The 22,612-nt window shown below is 41.0% G+C and overlaps 1 protein-coding gene across 3 annotated transcripts; it reads right to left on the minus strand.

Moving 5' to 3' along the window:
* Positions 1-1,964: 1,964 nt before the first annotated feature.
* On the minus strand, positions 1,965-22,066 carry LOC106576798 (kynurenine 3-monooxygenase). Of its 3 annotated transcripts, none has more exons than XM_014154220.2 (16): positions 21,960-22,066; positions 21,206-21,490; positions 20,578-20,647; positions 19,914-20,011; positions 18,880-18,969; positions 16,907-16,955; positions 12,253-12,340; positions 10,624-10,789; positions 10,142-10,213; positions 6,497-6,618; positions 5,751-5,898; positions 5,407-5,464; positions 5,058-5,140; positions 3,351-3,452; positions 3,149-3,208; positions 1,965-2,389 (listed from the first exon to the last, which is right to left on the minus strand). In XM_014154220.2, the coding sequence occupies exons 2-16, from the start codon at positions 21,275-21,277 to the stop codon at positions 2,246-2,248; spliced, it is 1,422 nt and encodes a 473-aa protein (XP_014009695.2). In that variant the 5' UTR covers positions 21,278-21,490; positions 21,960-22,066; the 3' UTR covers positions 1,965-2,245. The 3 variants fall into 3 exon arrangements, with proteins under 3 accessions (XP_014009695.2, XP_014009694.2, XP_014009696.2); XM_014154219.2 differs by having other exon boundaries at positions 21,938-22,054; XM_014154221.2 differs by having other exon boundaries at positions 21,206-21,333; positions 21,938-22,010.
* Between the last annotated feature and the right edge of the window lie 546 nt (positions 22,067-22,612).

Below are 22,612 nucleotides of genomic sequence, written 5' to 3' on the forward strand. Positions count from 1 at the left end.
GCGCATGCTCGGAGTACACGTCCTGGTAATCCGTCTGGCCCTATGGCCTTGTGAAGTTGTCCTGTTTAAAGGTCTTACTCACATCGGCTACGGAGAGCGTGATCACAGTCATCCGGAACAGCTGGTGCTTTTCTGCATGTTTCAGTGTTACTTGCCTCGAAGCGAGCATAGAAGTAATTTAGATTGTCTGGAAGGTTCGTGTCACTGGGCAGCTCGCGGCTGTGCTTCCCTTTCTAGTCTGTAATAGTTTGCAAGCCCTGCCACATCCGACGAGCGTCGGAGCCGGTGTAGTATTCAATCGTAGTCCTGTATTGAAGCTTTCTCATAGTAACTTCTTTTTGCCATCTTATTATATGCATTTCCTTGCATGTGCAACTTCAATCCAAAAACATTACTGTGGTTTTAACATACTGACCATGAGGATAATAACTTTATTTATATATGATTCATTTAATATCACGTCCACAAAAATCCAACATATGTTATTTTCTGGCAAGCATGTCACATTGACCTGACATAGAACTGGGACAATATGCCCCAAAGTATCTGGATTGTTTAGTTACTGTATCATGACTGACATGAGTTGGATGTTAGTCAATAATACACACTGAACAAAAATATAAACGCAACGTGCAATAATTTCAACGATTTTACTGAGTTACAGTTCATTTAAGGAAATCAGTCAATTGATGTAAATTCATTAGGCCCTAATCTATGGATTTCACATGACTAGGAATACAGATACTGTATGCATCTTTTGGTCACCTTAAAAAAAAGGTAGGGATGTAGATCAGAAAACCAGTCAGTATCTGGTGTAACCACCATTTGCCTCATGCAGCGCGATGCATCTCCTTCACATAGAGTTGATCAGGCTGTTCATTGTGGCTTGTGGAAAGTTGTCCCACTCCTCTTCAATGGCTGTGTGAAGATGCTGGATATTAATGGGAACTGGAACATGCTGTCGTACATGTCGATTCAGAGCATCCCAAACATGCTCAATGGGTGACATTTTTGGTGAGTATGCAGGTGATTGAATAACTGGGACATTTTCAGCTTCCAGGAATTGTGTACAGACCCTTGCGACATGGGCCTTGCGTTATCATGCTTAAACAAGAGATGATGGCAGCGGATACATGGCATGACAATGGGCTTCAGGATCTCGTCATGGAATTCAAATTGCCATCGATAAAATGCAATTTTGTTCATTGCCCGTAGCTTATGCCTGCCTATACGATAACCACACCGCCACCATGGGGCACTCTGTTCACAACGTTGACATCAGCGAATTGCTTGCCCACACGACTGGTATTCTGGATTCATCCATGAAGAGCACATTTCTCCGGCGTGCCAGTGGCCATTGAAGGTGAGCATTTGCCCACTGAAGTTGGTTACAACCCTGGTCATGACAATGAGCACACAGATGAGCTTCCCTGAGATGGTTTCTGACAGTTTGTGCATAAATTCTTTGGTTATGCAAACCCACATTTTCATCATTTGTCCGGGTGGCTGGTCTCAGACGATCCCGCAAGTGAAGAAGCCAGATATGGAGGTCCTGGGCTTGCCTGGTTACATGTGGTCTGAGGTTGTGAGGCTGGTTGGATGTACTGCCAAATTCTCTAAAATGACATTGGAGGTGGCTTATGGTAGAGAAATTAACATTAAATTCTCTGGCAACAGCTCTAGTGGACATTTCTGCAGTCGGCATGCCAGTTGCACGCTACCTCAAAACTTGATACAACTGTGGCATTGTGTTGTGTGACAAAAATGAACATTTTAGAGTGGCCTTTTATTGTCCCCATCACAAGGTGCACCTGTGTAATGATCATGCTGTTTAATCAGCTTCTTGATATGCCACACCTGTCAGGTGGATGGATTATCTTGGCAAATAAGAAATACTCACTAACAGGGATTTAAACAAATTTGGGCAAAAAATGTATAGAAAAAATAAGCTTTTTGTGCGTATGGAACATTTGTGCTCTTTTATTTTAGCTCATGAAACATGGGACCAACACTTTACATATTTATGTATTTTTGTTCAGTATACATTAACACAATGTGCCCCACAGGCCTTCAATTACAGTAAATCAAATCTTTATTGAGCACATGATCAAAATGTCATTGGTAATTGGGTCACAGAACACTGTTTTTTTCCCATCTGTTTTGAGGTCAGTTGATTTGATCTCTGCTGTTTGTAGCTCAGTTTCCACCCCTCTATCTGGGATGGAGTGGTATGACCCACAACCCCTCAGAAGGGACTCTTGAGGGCCTGCAGCCTGGACCACAGCTGCTCGGTGGGGATGTTTGGCATGTTAGGGGGGTATCTGACTAGCAGGTAGGAGCCCCCCGCGACAGACACTGCAGCGCAGAACAACAGGCCTTGGTTGATCACCTGAGGAGAACAAGATTATCAAGTTCATTTTCCACTTAATTCCAATATTAATCCAAAAATACCATCCATCCATTTAAGGTACAATTTTACCACTGTGATGTTAATTTTACCACTGTGATGTTGGCTATAGCAACAATTATCTCTCCCTTCTCCTTGACATTACCCCACATCCATTTGTTATGACAAATGTCAAAGATGGCAGGTCAGACAACTTGAATCAGTGCCAGGGACAACAAGCTCGACTAGCAATCTCAACCCCTACAAATCATAATAGCCACCGACCGACCATACCATATCTCTTTGTCAGACGGAACTATTTTAATTTTTTTTAAATTTAACCTTTGTTTAACTAGGCAAGTCAGTTAAGAACAAATTCTTATTTACAATGACGGCCTACCCCAGCCAAACCCGGACGACGGTGGGGCAATTGTGCGCCGCCCTATGGGACTCCCAATCACGGCCGGATGTGATACAGCCTGGATAAGCAGTATCTTATTTTTGGTTGCAACAAGACAAGTGTTCTACATTATAACTTTGCTAGGTCACTCTGGTTAGAATCAATTCCCTTTTTCTTATCTTGCTTTTGAAAACATTTTTGAAAGCAATATTCAAGCGGTAGTAGGTTAATGAATACTTGCCCTTTCAAAATGTCAGAAAGGCCAGATAGACAAAGAAAAAACAGAACTGTATAAAAGAAAATGTATGCACTTAAAGACCCTTGAACAGTGTAAAATGAACATGTACAATGTCCTTTCTTACTTTCTCTTGCCAGTGCCAGCGTTTTACCGCCTTATGGTACCTTGTCCTGGTAAATGTAACCTGGGATCAGTGAATGGTGAGAGACAGAGATGCATACAGAAACACACAGAAAGAGACTTTTAGAATGCTTCGCAGTAATGCACACTTAAAATCAGATTAAAATGTATTCAACTGGACTTAAAATGTACTAGGAAACACTTGCCATGGTGTATAAGGGAATTATTGTCCTTGGCATGATAATGTGAAGGAAATTGTCAACGTATTTTCGGAACAGGAACAATTTGGAATTGACGTGTGCCCGCATCTAGAAGGATACAAAATACATCCGTTAGCAAATCGAACCATCTGTGCTCATCATAATGAAAAACCCATTATTTCTCCTGTAATGCATGTCATTGCAGTGACATTCACATGCATTACCTGCAGTATCATAAACCTTCTGCTTTTTTAGCCTTCTTCAACATTTCACCCCCACAATCCCCACAAACAAACCAGCTCGTTAAAGACCAATAGGTGCCAATTTTCACAAGTATGTCCATAGAGCGAAGGCTACCTTTCGCTCTGTAATCAGGTGTTCTTATGATTCTGAAGGACTCTTGCCAAGGTGTTGTGGGTGTGTGTTTCACGTGTGTGATCTCTGGGAAGAATGGCTACAGAGCCAATGTGACAGTATGTAAGTGGAGAGTAACACTAAGACCAGTTACTGTCTTTGTGCACAGATAAATGAATTAAAAGGACGGACGGTTAGAGAGAGCTGGCTCCCTGTCAATTACTCTGGACTCAATCAACTCAATCTCCCCAACCCAAGTACAGGTACATTTACATACGTCCCACTGCTCTGCCTGTGGATATTCTCTCTGAATATTTTGGAAGACAAGAGCTAGGAAATTGAAATGACAGTAATGAGTTATGCTAATTGGGTATGTTAAAACACATGAGGTTCAGAGAGCCTTTGGGAAAGGGGGGGGATACCTACAGTAGTTAGTTGTACAACTGAATGCATTCAACTGAAAAGTGTCTGAATCAGAGAGGTGCGGGGGGCTGCCTTAATCGACGTCTTCGGCGAACAGTGGGTTAACTGCCTTGCTCAGGGGCAGAACAACAGATTTTTACCTTGTCAGCTCAGGGATTTAATCCAGCAACCTTTCGGTTACTGGCCCAAAGCTCTAACCACTCGGCTACCTACCACCCTGTCTAAGTGTGTTTGTGTTATCTTGTCTTCTTGGTGCCACTAATTCATTCAGCGGGGCTTCATTAAATGCTGGAGATTATATATATTAATCCATTTGTAAAAGCCATAATTGTGAAATGATGTTGAATCGATGAGAATGGACGTTAAGCTATTGATTGATGCAGACAGAGGCCAAGCTAAGTAGATAGTCTATAATGTTATACAGATATGATATTCAGCTCACATTGGCCCGCTGTAGTTCAGTTGGTAGAGCACGGTGCTTACAATGCCAGGAGAGTGGGTTTGATTCTCGGGACCACCCGTATGTAAGAAAATGAATGCACTCCTGGCTGTAAGTTGCTTTGGATAAAAGTGTCTGCTAAATGGCGTATATATATTTGTGCTTTCATTAAATTGGAAGGTCCTCACCATCCCTTTTCTAAATAAAGTGTTTCATTATCTATATGGAACTTTTCATTGTATAGTTCTATAGAGTGACGCTGAAATCTGGGCGTACAGTTTGATCACTGTAGTTGTGTATGGCAAAATTGGGTCGTATTCATTAGGCACCAAATGAAAGAAGACAGACTAATACAAAGAGGAACTACTTGGACTTCATTTCTGTTTTCCAAAGCAAAACATTTAAAAAAGTTTCCGTAGCATGCCCTAATGAATAGCCTCAGACCCTGGTGATTGATTTTGCATTAAGTACTAATATCTAAATGGGTACTACGTTACTTCGACGTAGTTGTACATGGCCAGGTCTGCAATAGCGTGGTCGTCTGGGACTCGGACTCTGGTGTACTCAGGCAGAACAGCACCTGAAATAAAAATGATAAATAGCTTAGAATGAACAGATTATACTTAATTGGATAGAATGGAAATTAGTCTACCTTTTCCAAAAACACCCTCAGTCACACACACGTGCATGAAATGAAACATGGATATTCTGCTCCACTAACAAAACAAACTAATTTAGCAGGCGTCAGGGGGAACGTGGATGTTGATGCTCTGGTTGATGCTCTGGTGCTCTGACTTTCAAAGCATATTTGCTTTGCGGTCTGTAATATTACGTGTGTTTACTCACTGAAGTCTTCGTTGAGCTGGTCCATGATTTCGTTGAGAACAAGGCAGTCTTCAAAGCCCTGAAAGATGAGTTAACAACATGTTTCAAATAACATTGAGTCAACATGTCTTATAATAATAATTATGGCACTGAGCAGATGTTTTTATCCAAATGTGAATTACAGTGAATGCATTAATAGCATAGAGTATGTATGTGTTGAGTGGCATACAATTAACCTATGACCTTGGCATTGCTAACACCATACTCTTAGCTGAGCCACAAGAGACCATGGAGGGCTTATATCTTCCATCCTCCTCCCCCTCTCACTATCCCACTCTGTATATACTACATATATTTCTACTTACTGCGTTCATCCCCTGACCATAGAATGGCACCACTGCGTGGGCTGCATCGCCCATAAGGACGCACTTGTCACCAAGGTGATATGGGGAACACTTCACGGATACCATGGCCTGGGCTGGCAGACGGAAATAATCCCTCTTAAGAGCCTCCCTGTGAGACACAGAATGACCACTATGACATTGATATGCATAGTGTGGTATGTGCTGATTTCTCATATACAGCTGCACTGTAGTACCTTATCCATGCGCTCTTTTCAACCACTGTATCTCATAAGAGGAGAAGATAGTAATATTCTTCAGGCTTGCATTGGCAGAGGAGTGCAGCTAGGACTTAAAACAACACACTGAGCTAAGGGTGTTATATTGTAGGCGTAACATTCTTTAATTGAAAATAAATAAGCAAATTGAACTGTGGATTTAGACTGTGTGTGGGTGATTCTAAAAGTAAACAGCAATTCAGCGGTTTCTCCTGCCTCATTTCAAATCAACCCTGAAAATACCTAAAGGAGTTACACACCTCAGCTGTTTCCCAACCCCGTCCTATCTCACTATCAACTGCAACTTGCTGTTCAGTTCAAATTAAAAACTCAGCTCTCCAGGCCATGTAACGTTGGGTCAGTAATTTCACGCTCGAGAGACAGCGGCTGTTTGAGCTGTCCTGATGCAGGAAAATGATAGGGAGAGGGAGGGATGAAGGGAGGTAAGGATGGACAGCAGGATGGAGGGACGGGGGAGAGAAAGTCACTTACGCTCCTATTAGTGGGATGGCATCGGGAAAGTATTTCTGGAAAAACGTGAGGACCTGGTCGCCCGTGGTAACTTTCTCAAACTCCTCAAATGGCATGAAGAGTGTGCAGGTGAAAGTCTTGTCCTGAGAACAAACAATATGGAGATTAACGTAGTAAGCCTGAACATCTGGATCAAAAAAGGGGTTTAGGTTGTGAGAGTGGCGGGGTGTTTAAAGCTAACTTCCTGCAATTCTATGCATTTTGCCATGGCTAATGCTGTGTTCTTATGCTCAAACATTTAAACAAGATCAATACTCCCGAATTCATTGATTTTGTCTAGCTTTTATTTTAGTGATTGGTAATTGTCAAATATTTATTATAAAAAATATATAGATCACTATCTTTTCTACATACTTTATATCTAGTTTTAGTAGTTTCAATTTAAATACAGAAAGTTTATTATTTGTAAAAAAAATGTACCCCTTTTTTGTGATATCCAAATTGGTAGTTACAGTCTTGTCCCATTGCTGCAACTCCAGTACAGACTCGAGAGAGGCGAAGGTCGAGAGCCATGAGTCCTCCAAAACACGACCCTGCCAAGCCTCACTGGTTCTTGACACACTGCTCGCTTAACCCAAAAGCCAGCCGCTCCAATGTGTCGGAGGGAACACCGCACAACTGGCGACTGTGTCAGCATGCATGCGCCCGGCCTGCTACAGGAGTTGCTTGAGCGCGATGGGACAAGGACATGCCGGCCGGCCAAACCCTCCCCTAACCCGGACGACGCTGGGCCAATTTTGCGCCGCCTCATGGGTCTCTCGGTCATGGCTGGGATCGAACCCGGGTCTGTAGTGACGCCGCCACTCGGGAGGCCGTGTTTTTTATTTTTTACACTATGCAGTAAAAAAAAACTGATTGTGTGAAATGAGAGCACTTTCTTCAAATCAAATCAAAGTTTAATTGTCACGTGCGCCAAATACAACAGGTGACAGTGAAATGCTTACTTACAGGCTCTAACCAATAGTGCGAAAAACATGGTATGTGTGTGTGTGTGTATTAATGGGGATTCAGTTAACCATGCTCTCAGTAACCTTGTCTGAGACCTGATGACTTCCATTAACTCCCTGAGTGGCTAACATGCCATGCATCTAGTTGATGGATGTTGCTTATTGGCAAATCCATTACTTAGTCCGTTAATATGCATCAACGTCCACACCAGCATGGTCATGTGATCTGCGCTGGCCAAAATGGATAATCCACTTGGACTGATGGACATGGAGCAGAGAGATGATGATGGTGGGTGTGTTAGCAGCTGCCGGGTCAGCCCTGGCTATCCATCAGCATCAGGCCAGCCTATCCCATGCGTCCTAAGTGTGTTGTTACCGTGGCGTTTCCCCGGCAGCAGGGCATTTTTCACCGTTCTCCCAATGCACACTGGGGCTGTACTGAGTAACAGTACTAATGTACCCTTGAATTAAGTGCTTTAACCTGGCCACAAAACAGAACAGCTTTCTCTGAATCAGCCAGTCAGAACTATCATAATGGTATTAATAGTAGCAGTTGTGCAGGCTGAGAGATGGGATTACTGACTATCTGCTATAAACGCTTTGCTGCCATTTTCTTTGAATGTTCACATCTGTTAAAAAGTAGGGCTGGACCTGTGGGACCCAGGGTATTTGAGATGTGAAGATGGTGAAAAAGGTTATGTGACTAAATAATGTATTTTTGGTAAAGTGAACATCGGGCGCTGGACCAGGAGACCTATGTTCTGAGGTCAAGGGTCAAATAACCCTGTTTACACTGTGACTTCCTAACAGTGATAAGTCTCTTTTGCAACATGACATACTGTATACATACACTATGTCATTATTGTGACATATACAGTACAGCTTAGGTGCGATATACAGTGTATTTGGAAAGTATTCAGACATTCACCTTTTCCACATTTTGTTACGTTAAAACCTTATTCTAAAATTGATTAAATTGGGTTTTTTTCTTAATCAATCTACACACAATACCCCATAATGACAAAGCAAAAACAGGTTAAAAAAAATCTTAACTGAAATATCACATTTACATAAGTATTCAGACCCTTTACTCAGTGCCTTTGGCAGCGATTACAGCCTTGAGTCTTCTTGGGTATGATGCTACAAGCTTGGCACACCTGTATTTGGGGAGTTTCTCCCATTCTTCTCTGCAGATCCTCTCAAGCTCTGTCAGGTTGGATGGGGAGCGTCGCTGCACAGCTATTTTCAGGTCTCTCCAGAGATGTTCAATCAGGTTTAAGTCCGGGCTCTGGCTGGGCCACTCAAGGACATTCAGAGACTTGTCCCAAAGCCACTCCTGCGTTGTCTTGGCTGTGTTCTTAGGGTTGTTGTCCTGTTGGAAGGTGAACCTTCACCCTAGTCTGAGATCCTGAGCGCTCTGCAGCAGGTTTTCATCAAGGATCTCTTTATACTATGCGCAGTTCATCTTTCCTTCAATCCCGACTAGTCATCCCCACAGCATGATGCTACCACCACCATGCTTCACTGTAGGGAGGGTATTGGCCAGGTGATGATTGGTGCCTGGTTTCTTCCAGACGTGATGCTTGGCATTCAGGACAAAGAGGATCTTGTTTCTCATGGTCTGAGAGTCCTTTAGGTGTCTTTTGGCAAACTCCAAGCGGGCTGTCGTGTGCCTTTTATTGAGGAGTGGCTTCCGTCTGGCCACTCTACCATAAAGGACTGATTGGTGGAGTGCTGCATAGATGGTTGTCCTTCTGGAAGGTTCTCCCATCTCCACAGAGGAACTCTGGAGCTCTGTCAGAGTGACCATCGGGTTCTTGGTCGCCTCCCTGACCAAGGCCCTTCACCGATTGCTCAGTTTGGCCAGGTGGCCAGCTCTAGGAAAAGTCTTGATGGTTCCAAAATTCTTCCATTTAAGAATGATGGAGGCCACTGTGTTCTTGGGGACCTTCAATGCTGCAGAAATGTTTTGGTACCCTTCCCCAGATCTGTGACCCGATAGGATTGTATCTCGGAGCTCTACGGACAATTCCTTTGACCTCACGACTTGGTTTTTGGTCTGACATGCACTGTCAACTGTGGGACCTTAAATAAGGTGTGTGCCTTTCCAAATCATGTCCAATCAATTGAATTTACCACAGGTGGACTCCAAGTTGTAGAAACATCTCAAGGATTATCAACGGAAACAGGATGCACCTGAGCTCAATTTCCAGTCTCATAGCAAAGGGTCTGAATACTTATGTAAATAAGGTATTTGTAAGTTTCTAAAACCCTGTTTTTGCTTTGTCCTTATGGGGTATTGTGTGTAGATTGCTGAGGATTAAAAAAAAAATGTATTCCATTTTAGAATAAGGCTGTAGCAAAATGTGGAAAAAGGGAAGGGGTCTGAATACTTTCCGAATGCACTCCAATGTTTAAATGACACTATTTTGACATATTCTAATGAGTCCATATTGTCTTTTACATTACTTAGAGCCATTAGTTAGAGACTATTTTAGAAACATTTTCTCATACTGTATACACTTCACAAATGCATCTCTCCAACATGTTTAAACTTGCCTACGCTCTATTATCAAGTTTAGCAGCTGATACTGAAGCTGAAAGGATAAATATAGTGTGGACATACGGGGTAAACATACAGTCTCTAATTTACACTCACCAAGTTGGGCAGAGCAATCATCATGAACGTGTTGCGTGGCCATATGTGCAGATAATTAGGCTTCATGGCAAACTGAGGGCAAAGTAAATTAAATGAGGGCATTATTACAGTATAAAGACGTAAACACATCATATACAACAGACACAGCAGCTTTACATCAACCGAAAGGTGACCAACATACAAAATGAGATGTCACCCGGCGCCTAATGGAACACTATGGGGATACAATGAACTATAAAAACATCCTGTGCAGATCTGGGTTTAAATATTATTTGCTTTCTTTCAAATACATTGAGCGTTTAATTTAGCCAGTGGTGAATGTGTGGGCTATGCACTTTTGGGACTATACCATTAGTTCCATTGCACCAGGAGAGCTCATTCCATATAACCTTATTCATTATTATCTAAAAGGCAAAACTGATCCTAGCCCTGCTACTCCGAGACTGTTTTTGAATATTGCCCCAGGTCTGATCCTGTGCCACCTCTCCATTGATGGGGGGCATGGTGAGCTCCAGGTACCCATGGGGGATGTAGGTCTGACTGTAGTTGAAACGGCTCTGACGGAGGAACTGTTTCCGGATGGCAGAGAACGCTCCATCACACCCCACAATCAAGTCTGCCTGGATCTCTTCCTTTGCACCTTCAGCCCTAAGACACACCATACAGTACAAAGATTATTCCACAGATAGATGCTATTCATGATGAGCCTTATTTATAGTTAACAAAAATGTGTAATCAAATGTGATCATGTAAAAACGTCAATGTAAATAAAGTTGTCTGTTTGTAATTAATTATGAATAGGACTTGTGCACTAACCTTCTACTACCTAAGTTAATAATATCCCATAATGACAAAGTGAAACGTGTTTTTAGAATTTTTTGCAAATGTATTGAAAATTAAATACAGAAATATCTCATTTACATAAGTATTCATACCTCTGAGTCAACACTTTGTAGAAGCACCTTTGGCAGCGATTTCAGCTGTGAGTCTTTCTGGGTAAGTCTCTAAGAGCTTTACACACCTGGATTGTGCAACATTTGCCCATTATTATTTTCTGGTAGATTTAAGTCAAAACTGTAACTCGGCCACTCAGGAAAACATTCACTGTCTTCTTGGTAAGCAACTCCAGTGTAGACAATAACCTGTTTCAGGTTATTGTTCTGCTGAAAGGTAAATTCATCTCCCAGTGTCTGGTGGAAAGCAGACTGAACCAGGTTTTCCTCTAGGATTTTGCCTATGCTAAGCTCCATTCTGTTCCTTTTTATCTGTTTCTTTTTATTATGTACCTGCTTCCTTCTGTTCACTCAGTCAATTAGGTTAGTTTTGTGGAGTAACTACAATGTTGTTGATACATCCTCAGTTTTCTCCTATCACAGCCAATAACTAACTGTTTTAAAGTCACCATTGGCCTCATGGGGAAATTCATTAGCGGTTTCCTTCCTCTCCGGCAACTGAGTTAGGAAGGACCTGTATCTTTGTAGTGACTGGGTGCTTATTTTTTACCCATCTACCAATAGGTGCCCTCTTCACTGCTCGACTGAGGGACCTTGTATGTGTAGGGTATGTTAGGGGTACAGCGATTAGGTAGTCATTTAAAAATCATGTTAAAAACTATTATTGCACACAGAGTGAGTCCATGCAACTTATTATATGACTTTTTAAGCAAATGTTTACTCCTGAACTTATTTAGGCTTGCCATAAAAAAGGTGTTCAAGACATTTCAGCTTTCCATGTTTAATTCAGTTTGTAACATTTTCAAAAAACATAATTCCACTTTGATATTATGGGGTATTGCGTGTAGGCTAGTGACAAACAAATCTACATTTCATCAATATTAAATTCAGGACGTAACACAACAAAATGTGGAAAAAGTCAAGGGGTGTGAATACTTTGAAGGAATTGTATGCTGTTTAACACACACACACACGGCCACATAAAATAAAATGCATGAACACAGAGACCAACCGTAAATAATAAAGCAAGAACAAGGCAATTTTAGACAGCACTTAGTTCTCCATTTTGCATGTCAGCCCAAAATGACTTTAGGGGAGGGAGCGAGAGAGAGAAAGAGAGATAGTGTGTGTGTGTGTGTGAGATTAGTAACTATTTACCTGACAAAGGTCATCACCCCTGTTTCAGTGCTCCAGTCGAGTAGTTTGTGGGCAAAGTTCAGATTTGTGTTGGGATACGTCTCTGCTGCTGCAGTTACAAAACAAAGAATCTTATATCTTATATCATGGTCATGACAAGAAAATTCTCTGCCGTTGACTTACATGGCACTGCAAACATTGGGCAACAGCTAACAAAAGTACATTGAAATATCTCCTCTACTCAAAATTACAACTAACTAATTGCAGCATTAACGTACAAATTGAAGAGGCAATTAGAAGGGGGAGAAAGTAAGGAACTGTTGGCCCTGCATTAAAGACCAACATTGGTTAAAGAAACTTGTGATAAATAAAGTATACTAGTTTCATTTAAAGACCAAAACATTTACAGCTGTGCCATATAGATTGCAAAATAGTTGGGAGATTTGATGTACCAATTCCATGGTACAGGGTTTATGACCTGATAGACAAAACGACACTGGATTCAAAACTAATTTAAATAGAGTTTTTCTATTTCAAATCAAATTTTATTAGTCACATGCGCCGATAGGTGTAAGGTCTACACAATAGGTGTAGACCTTACAGTGAAATGCTTACTTACGAGCCCCTAACTGACAGTGCAGTTTCAAAAAATACGGATAAGAATAAGAGATAAAAGTAATAAGTAATTAAAGAGGAGCAGTAAAAAACAACAATATATACAGGGGGGTACCGGTACAGAGTCAATGTGCGGGGGCACCGGTTAGTTGAGGTAGTATGTACATGTAGGTAGAGTTAATTAAAGTGACTATGCATAGATGACAACAGAGATTGGCAGTGGTGTGGAGGGGGGGGCAATGTGAATAGTCTGGGTAGCCATTTGACTAGATGTTCAGGAGTCTTATCGGGTGGTAGCAGAGAGAACAGTCTATAACTAGGGTGGCTGGAGTCTTCAACAATTTTCAGGGCCTTCCTCTGACACCGCCTGGTATAGAGGTCCTGGATGGCAGGAAGCTTGGCCCCAGTGATGTACCGGGCCGTTCGCACTACCCTCTGTAGTGCCTTGCGGTCGGCGGCCGAGCAGTTGCCATACCAGGCAATGATGCAACCAGTCAGGATGCTCTCGATAGTGCAGCTGTAGAACCTTTTGAGGATCTGAGGACCCATGCCAAATCTTTTCAGTCTCCTGAGGGTGAATAGGTTTTGTCGTGTTCGCTTCATGACTGTCATGGTGTGCTTGGACCATGATAGTTTGTTGGTGATGTGGACACAAAGGAACTTAACTTAAAGCTCTCAACCTACTCCACTGCAGCCCCGTCGATGAGAATGGGGGCGTGCTTGGTCCTCCTTTTCCTGTAGTCCACAATCATCTCCTTTGTCTTGATCACGTTGAGGGAGAGGTTGTTGTCCTGGCACCTCACGGCCAGGTTTCTGACCTCCTCCCTATAGGCTGTCTCGTTGTTGTCGGTGATCAGGCCTACCACTGTTGTGTCATCTGCAAATGTAATGATGGTGTTGGAGTCGTGCATGGCCATGCAGTCCTGAGTGAACAGGGAGTACAGGAGGGGCCGCTGTGTTGAGGATCAGCGTGGCGGATGTGTTGTTACCTATCCTTACCGCCTGGGGCCGGCCCGTCAGGAAGTCCAGGATCCAGTTGCGGAGGGAGGTGTTTAGTCCCAGGGTTCTTAGCTTAAAACTCTCTCGGTAGGTAATGTGGTCTGCAGCTTATCATGAGAAACTCTACCTCAGGCGAGCAATGGCTCGAGACCTCCTTAGATATCGTGCACCAGCTGTTGTTTACAAAATACATAGACCGCCACCCCTTGTCTTACCAGATGCCGCTGTTCTATCCTGCCTGTACATCGTATAACCAGCCAGCTGTATGTTGATATTGTCGTCGTTCAGCCACAACTCCGTGAAGCATAAGATGTTACAGTTTTTAATGTCCCGTTGGTAGTTTAATCTTCCCAATAACTTGTCCATTTTATTGTCCAAAGATTGCATGTTTGCAAGCAGAATTTGAGGGAAGTGGGGGTTTATTCGATCGCCTCCTACTCCTCAGAAGGCAGCCCGCCCTCCTGCCTCTCTTTCTCAGCCTCCTCTTCACGCAGATCACTGGGGTCGGTGCCTGTTTCCGAGGGAGCCGTATATCCTCCGCCTCGGGCTCGTCAGAGTCGTGAAAGAAGAAAAAGGATTCTGCTAGTCCGTGGTGAGTAATCGCAGTCCTGATGTCTATAAGTTATTTTTGGTCATAAGAGATGGTAGCGGCAACATTATGTACAAAAATAGTAAAAAAAATAAGTTACAAACAACACAGATAAACGAACAAAAAAAACAACCGGTTGGGGGCTCGTAAAATGTCTGCCTTCTGCTCCGGCGCCATTTTAATTATTTAAATGATTATACAAAATTATACAAAATTCTTGCAACCAATACTGTATATGGGGATACAACCATCCCTGCTCTGCAGATTTTGCTGCGAAGAGACAGAATCATTAGATCATTTGTTTTGGTACTGTACATATGTAGCTTGTTTTTGGTCTCAGGTTCAGGAATGGCTGAAGAATTGGAACATTTACCTGGAGCTAAATCTGCAAATAGCACTGCTGGGTGATTTAAAAAGTCATAGTCAATTGATCAATAATACTCTTTGCAAAAATGTGTATTTTTTATTTACAATCTGTAGAAATTATGAGAATAGAAAGGTTCAAAACGTTTGTGAACCATCAGCACAGTTGAAAAATATATGGCAAATAGATGTTCTTCAGAGATAGATGGGACGGGTTGAGGGTAGCTGGAGGATGGGACTAAAAACAAACAAAAGATAACCATTGTAAAAAATATACTGTGTCCGTAAAATGTATATAGTATGTACAGTATAAGCTGGAAGTAGAAGCCTAAGTGTTGTTGTCCAATAGTTTACTCAAATTAGGGTGGTGGGGCTAGGGGAACATAAATTAAGGAAATTGCATTTAAAAGAATGGGGGATTGGAAATGATGCAGACAATCACATTGATGGAAGCTACAATCTATCTGTAATATTAAAGCTGATCTACCCCCCCGCCCAATTTAAAAAAAATATATAATAATAAAGAAGTATACAAAAACATTACAAAACCAAGACCTTACAAAACAATCGCTACAGGCTTGTACATATATTGATGACTGTCAGTAAACACAGTCGACTGCTGTTATGTGACTTTCACATGCTAACCTTTTGTTCGGGGGAGCAAGGATCGACTACATAAGCCTGTTATATGACATTCACTAGTCTACTAAAACAATGAGTATAGAGCTTCTTGTGTGCGCATGTCAATAACATTTTAGTAGACATAGTGACAGAAAGCCCTTTGATCTTCAGAGTTTATTCAATATGCCTGAAACTGCCCTACCAGTGATAACAGACTATTGGAAAGCTCATTACAGGAAACCCTATGTGTCTCATTAGAGTCAGAAGAACCATGCTCTCTCTAACCCCTTATCTCTACCCCAAGGCTGTGGAGTTAAAAAAATGGCAAACATATTTTTTGGACAAAAAAAGGCCCTTGAAAAGCTCAAATGCAACACATCAGTGATGTGTTGCATTTGCCCCAACCATAACACTTTGTATTCAGGACAAAGTTAATTTCTTTGCCACATTTTTTGCAGTTTTACTTTAGTGCCTTATTGCAAACAGGGTGCATGTTTTGGAATATTTTTTCTTCTGTACAGGCTTCCTTCTTTTCTCACCCTTGATCCATCCTCAGTTTTCTCCTATCCCAGACATTAAACTCAAACTGTTTTAAAGTCCCCATTGGCCTCATGGTGAAATTCCTTAGCAGTTTTCTTCCTCTCCAGCAACTGAGTTAGGAAGGACGCCTATATCTTTGTAGTGACTGGGTGTATTGATACACCATCCTAAGGATAATTAATAACTTCACCATGCTCAAAGGGATATTCAATGTCTGCTTTAAAAAAAATCTTTCAATAGGTGCCCTTCTGTGTGAGGCATTGAAAAACCTCCCTGGTCTTTGTGGTTGAATCTGTGTTTGAAATTCACTGCTCGACTGAGGGACCTTACAGATAATTGTATGTGTTGGGTACAGAGATGAGGTAGTCATTCAAAAATCATGTTAAACACCACGCAACTTGCTATGTGACTTGTTAAGCATATTTTTACTCCTGAACTTATTAAGGCTTTCCAAAAAAGGGGTTGAATACTTATTGATTCAAGACATTTAAGCTTTTCATGTTTAATTCATTTGTAACATTTTCTAAAAACATAATTCCAATTTGACATTATGGGGTATTGTGTGTAGTCTAGTGACACAAAATCTCAACGTAATCCATATTAAATTCCGGCTGTACCACAACAAAATGTGGAAAAAGTCAAGGGGTAAAAAATACATTCTGAAGGCACTGTTAGTGGAAAGACACAATATCTCTATTTAACCTAAAACTTTACAAAGAGATTTTAGACAGTACTTTTTACAAGTACATAAGATGAGATCAACTTTTCTTCATCTTAATCATCTATCTTAGAAATGGCAGATGGACATACAGGTAGATAATACAAGATGAACCTATTTCCCATTCAAGATGAGTGGATAAGAATACAGCTTTTCAATAAGCACATGCAATATTGAGGTTCTGACATGCTCTCCAGGACTCATGCGAATAAGGAATTTCATTCTCCTACCTGACAACAGTTCTTTGTTGAGGTTGGCTCTGTCGACAGACAGGATGTACTGAAATGAGATCAATATGTTACTGTAACTCTAAACTAGGCCTACACAGAATAATGTGACACTTTTACACTGACACTACCACTTTTAATACAAAAAGAAAGCATACTTCAGTCAACAAGATATTTCAAATACATTTGGAAGCGATGCTCGGGTGTCTAAAAACAGTCAGTGACGGAAATGTGAACAGGATCTGGGAGTTTGACTAATGTCTAGAAAGAAGAACTGAGATCATAGCATGAGTAAGCCTTTGATTAAAATCACCTTTTGATTTTGGATAAATGATTTGGTGGAACATCTATCGGAAGTGCCCTTTTTTCATCTTGTCCTTACTACTTGAACAACTGGGCAGGATAAAATCCCCCTCTTTCCTCCTGGAAGGAAGAAATACTTCGCTACCATTTATATAATTAGCTACCATATTGCCCCCCCCCCCCCCACTCCACCCACCACCATTCTCTACCTACCTCCCATTATTATTTTCCATTCCTTTGTTCCATGTCTGACTGTGCCTCTTCTCTTTTGTTTCTCACATCTCTCATCTACATTGCTCCCGACATCCTGTCTTCCCACTTCTCTTAATGATAGAGGGATTACTGATCGTAGTTTATCCTCTTTAAAGACAGAATAAGAGTACATAGTATTTGAACCCATGTCTGTACTGGTCACGGTGGGCTTCTGAGGTCAAGGGGGGTGCCGTGTACATTGGTGGGGGGGACATTATGGGGTTTATGGAATTGTTTTAAGAAGGTTATACCAAGGATAATTTAGCTGTTTGATTTTTGAAGTATAAAATATATAAAACAATTATTTGATGAAACCTTATTTTTGTCCTTATTGCTATTAGCCCCTACAAACACATTGAATAACAGATTCACTACATGGAACAACAGATAGTCCCCCCCCCCATAAAAATGTAAAGGAAGTTTGTTCTGAAGTGTCTGTCCTATATCTGAGAGATATAAGAAAGATCAGGAAACATTTGTTATTTATTTTTTTCATCTATTTAACCCCTTATTTTTTGGCACTAAACAGTATCCATATATGCTTCCATTAATCTTTTCAACTGGTACCAGGGGACATTCAGACAAGACTTCTGAGGCTTGTGGGCATCCTAGAGCAAAACAACCGACATGTACGTGTTTGTAAGAGCCTCGCCTTTCAACAGGGGGGTCATATCAGTGTGTAGCCCAAACTGTTCAGAAGCTCGACCTTAGGTTAAACTATTTATGTGTACGTGACCAATAAAATTTGATTCCATTTATTTGTTTAACTGACTATTCACACCCTAAGAACCTAAGACAGGTGTTAATTTGAAATGTCAAGTATTCTGGGATTGAAATAAAGGCCTGCTTCATTTGAGGCATTTTCAAGATGAAACACATAACGCCCATTCCCTTTTCTTCCTGTTGCAAACAAGCGTAATGATTTACAGAGTCCTGTTGGGATGGAAGAGATCCTGTTGATTCAGATAGTAAATCTGAGGCCACTGACCCATGTTTGTGTCTCGATGCATTTTCTATGATAAAAGAGTGCTAAAGTCTCTTAAAGTTGTCTCTTGAACAACAACTTTCCTGGAATCTGTGCTGAGCGCTGTTATAATAACTGTTGATTATAGGTCATTCTTGAATTGGAGTGGGATTTGTGTCCATTACCTTTTTTTCCAAAATGCCATGCCACAATTCAATAATGAGCCTTATGCTACAGAGACAAAGTGATAACTAAGAGAGAGTGGGAGTGACAAATGTAGCCTTTAATCAAGTCTGCATTTAAGCTACTGTAATTATACATCAGTAATACAAAATGCTGACAGACAGCTGCGTTACAAGATAATGGCCATCCTTTGTCTTGCTTGTCAAATGTATTAATAATCTATCTAATGGGATTTTCAGTGTGATGTGTGTAGGCATTGCAGCAGCAGAATTACCTGGCCTTTCTTGCCATAAGGAATGGGAGACTGTGTCCCATTCAAAGAGTGGATCATTCTGGAATGCATGGGAATTCCTTTGGAGACAATCTGGAGATTAAATCAAACTGGTCAGATATTCTCATAAACATGGACCAAGGTCGCTTTTACAGCTGCGCCCTGAATTACAGAATTTACAGAAAATACACACATCAAAACATGAATACAAAATGCACATTATTGGTGTATCGACAACACTAACATGGTGAAGACAAACCTAGCGAAAAAGGAATGCAGCGCTAAGTTCTCTAACAACGATTGGCAAAATGTTTAAAACACATCTATCTGTTCGGCCATAGTTCAGGAGAGTGTATATCCTTTGCTCTAAATATGGGCTACCTAAGCTCATTCTGTCCCTCATCATGACTGGCCTTGAAGTTTTATTAAAAAAGTTGGCGAAGCAAACCTGACCCTGTCATGCTGAAAAGTAATTGAAGTGTAAAACAACCTTCTGACGCAGTGCCTGCTGAGGCATACATAACACCCTTGGTGTGCTAAATGTGTGCCCACTAAAATAATATAATTGCTTACCTCAGTTGCCAGAATATTACATTTTAGAGAACTGTAAGTACAGGGGCCTAGCCCAGATGTACCCATGGGGCTTGGGTACAAGCACATCAAATATTTCATCATTATGAACACATCAAAATAAAATCAAAGAGTGGTTGCCTGGTTACGTTTTCATCTCTTACATGGTCTTGAGACTAGGAATTCAAATCAAATCAAACGCATTCATAAAGCCCTTTTAACATCAGCAGATGTCACAAAGTACTTACACAGAAACCCAGCCTAAAACCCTAAACAGCAACCAATGCAGACGTAGAAGCACGGTGGCTAGGAAAAACTCCCTAGAAAGGCAGGAACCTAGGAAGAAACCTGGAGGAAGGTACCAGGCTGGTAGCATGATGGTGAACAGGTCAGGGTTCCATAACCACAGGCAAAACATTTGATTTCCCACAGTGGTAGCCAACGAAGGACAAACCAGGACAACATACCGTGTCTTCCATTCCCACTTGCTTCAAAGCCTGGCGACCCCTATGAGACAGAGCTAGATTGATGCTTCTTCCCTTGACTATTTTAGCTTGGCGGATATCTGGTCAGGATCAGAGATAGACAGAAATTTCAAACATTCAGGAATTATGAGACTCAAATCTAACATACACAGCACCTTCTAATCACAGTTCATTCGTACATGCACAGGATGTAAACGGTACAGTGAAATTCTTACTTGCAAGCTCTCCTCAAAAGTACAGTACACTTTATCAAAAATATTCACAAATAAGTAATAAAAAGTCATAAAAATAGTGATGTTGGAAATATATACACAATAAGAAATATACAGTATAAACTATAAATTGTGCTATAGTGAATAGTGACCTGGTTGAGTTGCTTGTCAATCCAAATGTAATATATCTGCATCTGGTGAATGCTTGTGAAACCAGTGTCATATATATCATATGCCAATGGTAATAACTTATTTTGAAACTAAAATGTATGTTTCGATTGCTGTGTGATAGCTACCAAGACAAAGCCATTGTGCTTTGTTGTTAGGAATATTGTAATGACTAATGACTGCATGTATGCATACTTCCCAAAATAAATGCAGACTGCTTGCAGAAATCAGAGAAACCGCTTAATGTGGCATAATCAAGTGTTTACCTTCTCGAGATTCAAAGACCTCTACTTGAAAACCTCTTTTTGCAAAGTAGCAGGCATTCAAGGCGCCGACCTGAGAGAGAGTTGAATGAGTCTGTTAAAGGCTTGCATATTTTTGCATTAGTTTGTGGTGGAGGCAGCATCTATTTCAATTGTTATCGCTTGTGATAAAAATGGAAATGGATAAAAAAAAAAAGGGAAATGGATTAAAAAAAACACATGGTTACTGCAAAGCGATATCCGAGGAAGAGATCAATGCAAGTGTCAATTACTGGTAGGCTTTCCTCCTCTTTACAGGATGTTTCTCGAAAGCCCTACTAGGAAAACTATAACCAATGATAGTACTGGTTGTTTACAACCTCAATGCTGTTACCTATGTTATTCAGTCATGCATTTTACACTATCTATTAGGAGTGAATCTGCAGTGTAGCAAATTGACAAAGCCAAAAGTTGTCCTATAACCCCAAGAAATGAACGGTTCTGAATGACTATCACAACATATAAATAAATAGATTTATTTTAGAAATAGATACATAGTTTATGTTGTGCTAAGCTTTTCATAACAGCATATATCAGCAGACTGACAGTCCCTTTTGATTTACATTTATCCACTTAAACGTTTACTTCTTACCAAACCACCTCCCACCACAGCCACCACTTTTTTCTTGCTGGTTGATTTGTTGTCATTGGTTGAATAGTGCATTGTAGTTTATGTCGTTGTGCTGGAGTCTTGCAGAGTCCGTTTTGTCTTTCAGTGTTCTGAAATTAATTTGTGCATTAGCCGATGAAATTCAAACGTTTTTTATCGGGGACGGCCAGGGTTTTGAGGGAGGAGCGACTCCCGGAACTCGTTGCGGGTTCTCTTTTCCTCACAATGCAAACAAAACAGAGAGATAGTTCCGAGTTGAGGAATTTCCTATAAACAGAGAAACAGCAAGATAACAAGAGCCGCTGGATTACATACATTTTTCTAACGGCTGTGTGAATGATCTGATAGGTGATTATGTTGTCATATAAAATCACTTAAAAAAAAATTTAAATGACTGTGCTCCAGAATTAGGATATATTTTCGCTAATCAAAGTTGTGCAACAAAATAACAGATCCATAACGATGCCTACTGACATTGGGGGAAATTACACATTTACTCTGAAATTCAACAATTGGATGCTGGTTTAGTTTAAATTGCTCATAGAGTACCGCAGGGATCGATCAACATGGGTCTCTTGTCCCTCGACTGGCCATGTAAGCATAAAGCACCCACCCACACATTTCAAGCAAACATAAGAACAATACTTGTTCCAGTTGTATGGGTTAAAGAAAACTAATTATTTGACTTAGGGATAATAAAAAAATATAAATTACAATAGGCCAGTGGTTTTCAAACCTCTCCTCCGGGACCCTTAGAGCAGGGATGGGCAACTCCAGTCCTCGGGGGCCTGAATGTTGGACAACAACCACCCGAGCCACTGTCTGTTCACACCGCTACCATCCAGAAGGCGAGGTCAGTACAAGTTCATCAAGCTGGGACCGAGAGACTGAAAAACAGCTTCTATCTCAAGGCCATCAGACTGCTAAACAGCAATCATTAACTCAGAGACCCAATCACTGACCACTTTAATAAATGGATCACTAGTCACTTTAAACAATGCCACTTTAAATAATGCCACTTTAAAATGTTTACATATCTTACATTACTCATATCATATGTATATACTGTATTTTATACCACCTATTGCCGTTCGGCCATCGCTCATCCATATATTTATATGTACATATTCTCGTTCACCCCTTTAGATTTGTGTGTATTAGGTAGTTGTAAGGGGAATTGCTAGACTACTTGTTAGATATTATTGCACTGTCTGAACTAGAAGCACAAGAACTTTGCTACACTCGCATTAACATCTGCTGACCATGTGTATGTGACAAATATCATTTGATTTGGTGTCACTTTTTCCCCAGCCCCAGCTAACACACCTGATTCCAATAATAAACTATTTATGATCTTCCGTTTACAATGCAATTACTGTAGCTTAATCA

This window comes from Salmo salar, chromosome ssa18 (assembly GCF_905237065.1).
Source record: "Salmo salar chromosome ssa18, Ssal_v3.1, whole genome shotgun sequence".
NCBI classification, from domain to species: domain Eukaryota; kingdom Metazoa; phylum Chordata; class Actinopteri; order Salmoniformes; family Salmonidae; genus Salmo; species Salmo salar.

What these genes read in the sequence shown, in the direction of transcription:
- LOC106576798 (XM_014154220.2), bottom strand. Translation starts at nt 21,277, where the DNA reads ATGCACTATTCAACCAATGACAACAAATCAACCAGCAAGAAAAAAGTG. An exon ending in GGGGTGATGACCTTTGTCAG is followed by an intron (nt 10,790 to 12,252) that starts GTAAATAGTTAC and finishes GGTGTGTCTTAG; the next exon opens with GGCTGAAGGTGCAAAGGAAG. An exon ending in GCTGGCACTGGCAAGAGAAA is followed by an intron (nt 2,390 to 3,148) that starts GTAAGAAAGGAC and finishes TGTTCTCCTCAG; the next exon opens with GTGATCAACCAAGGCCTGTT.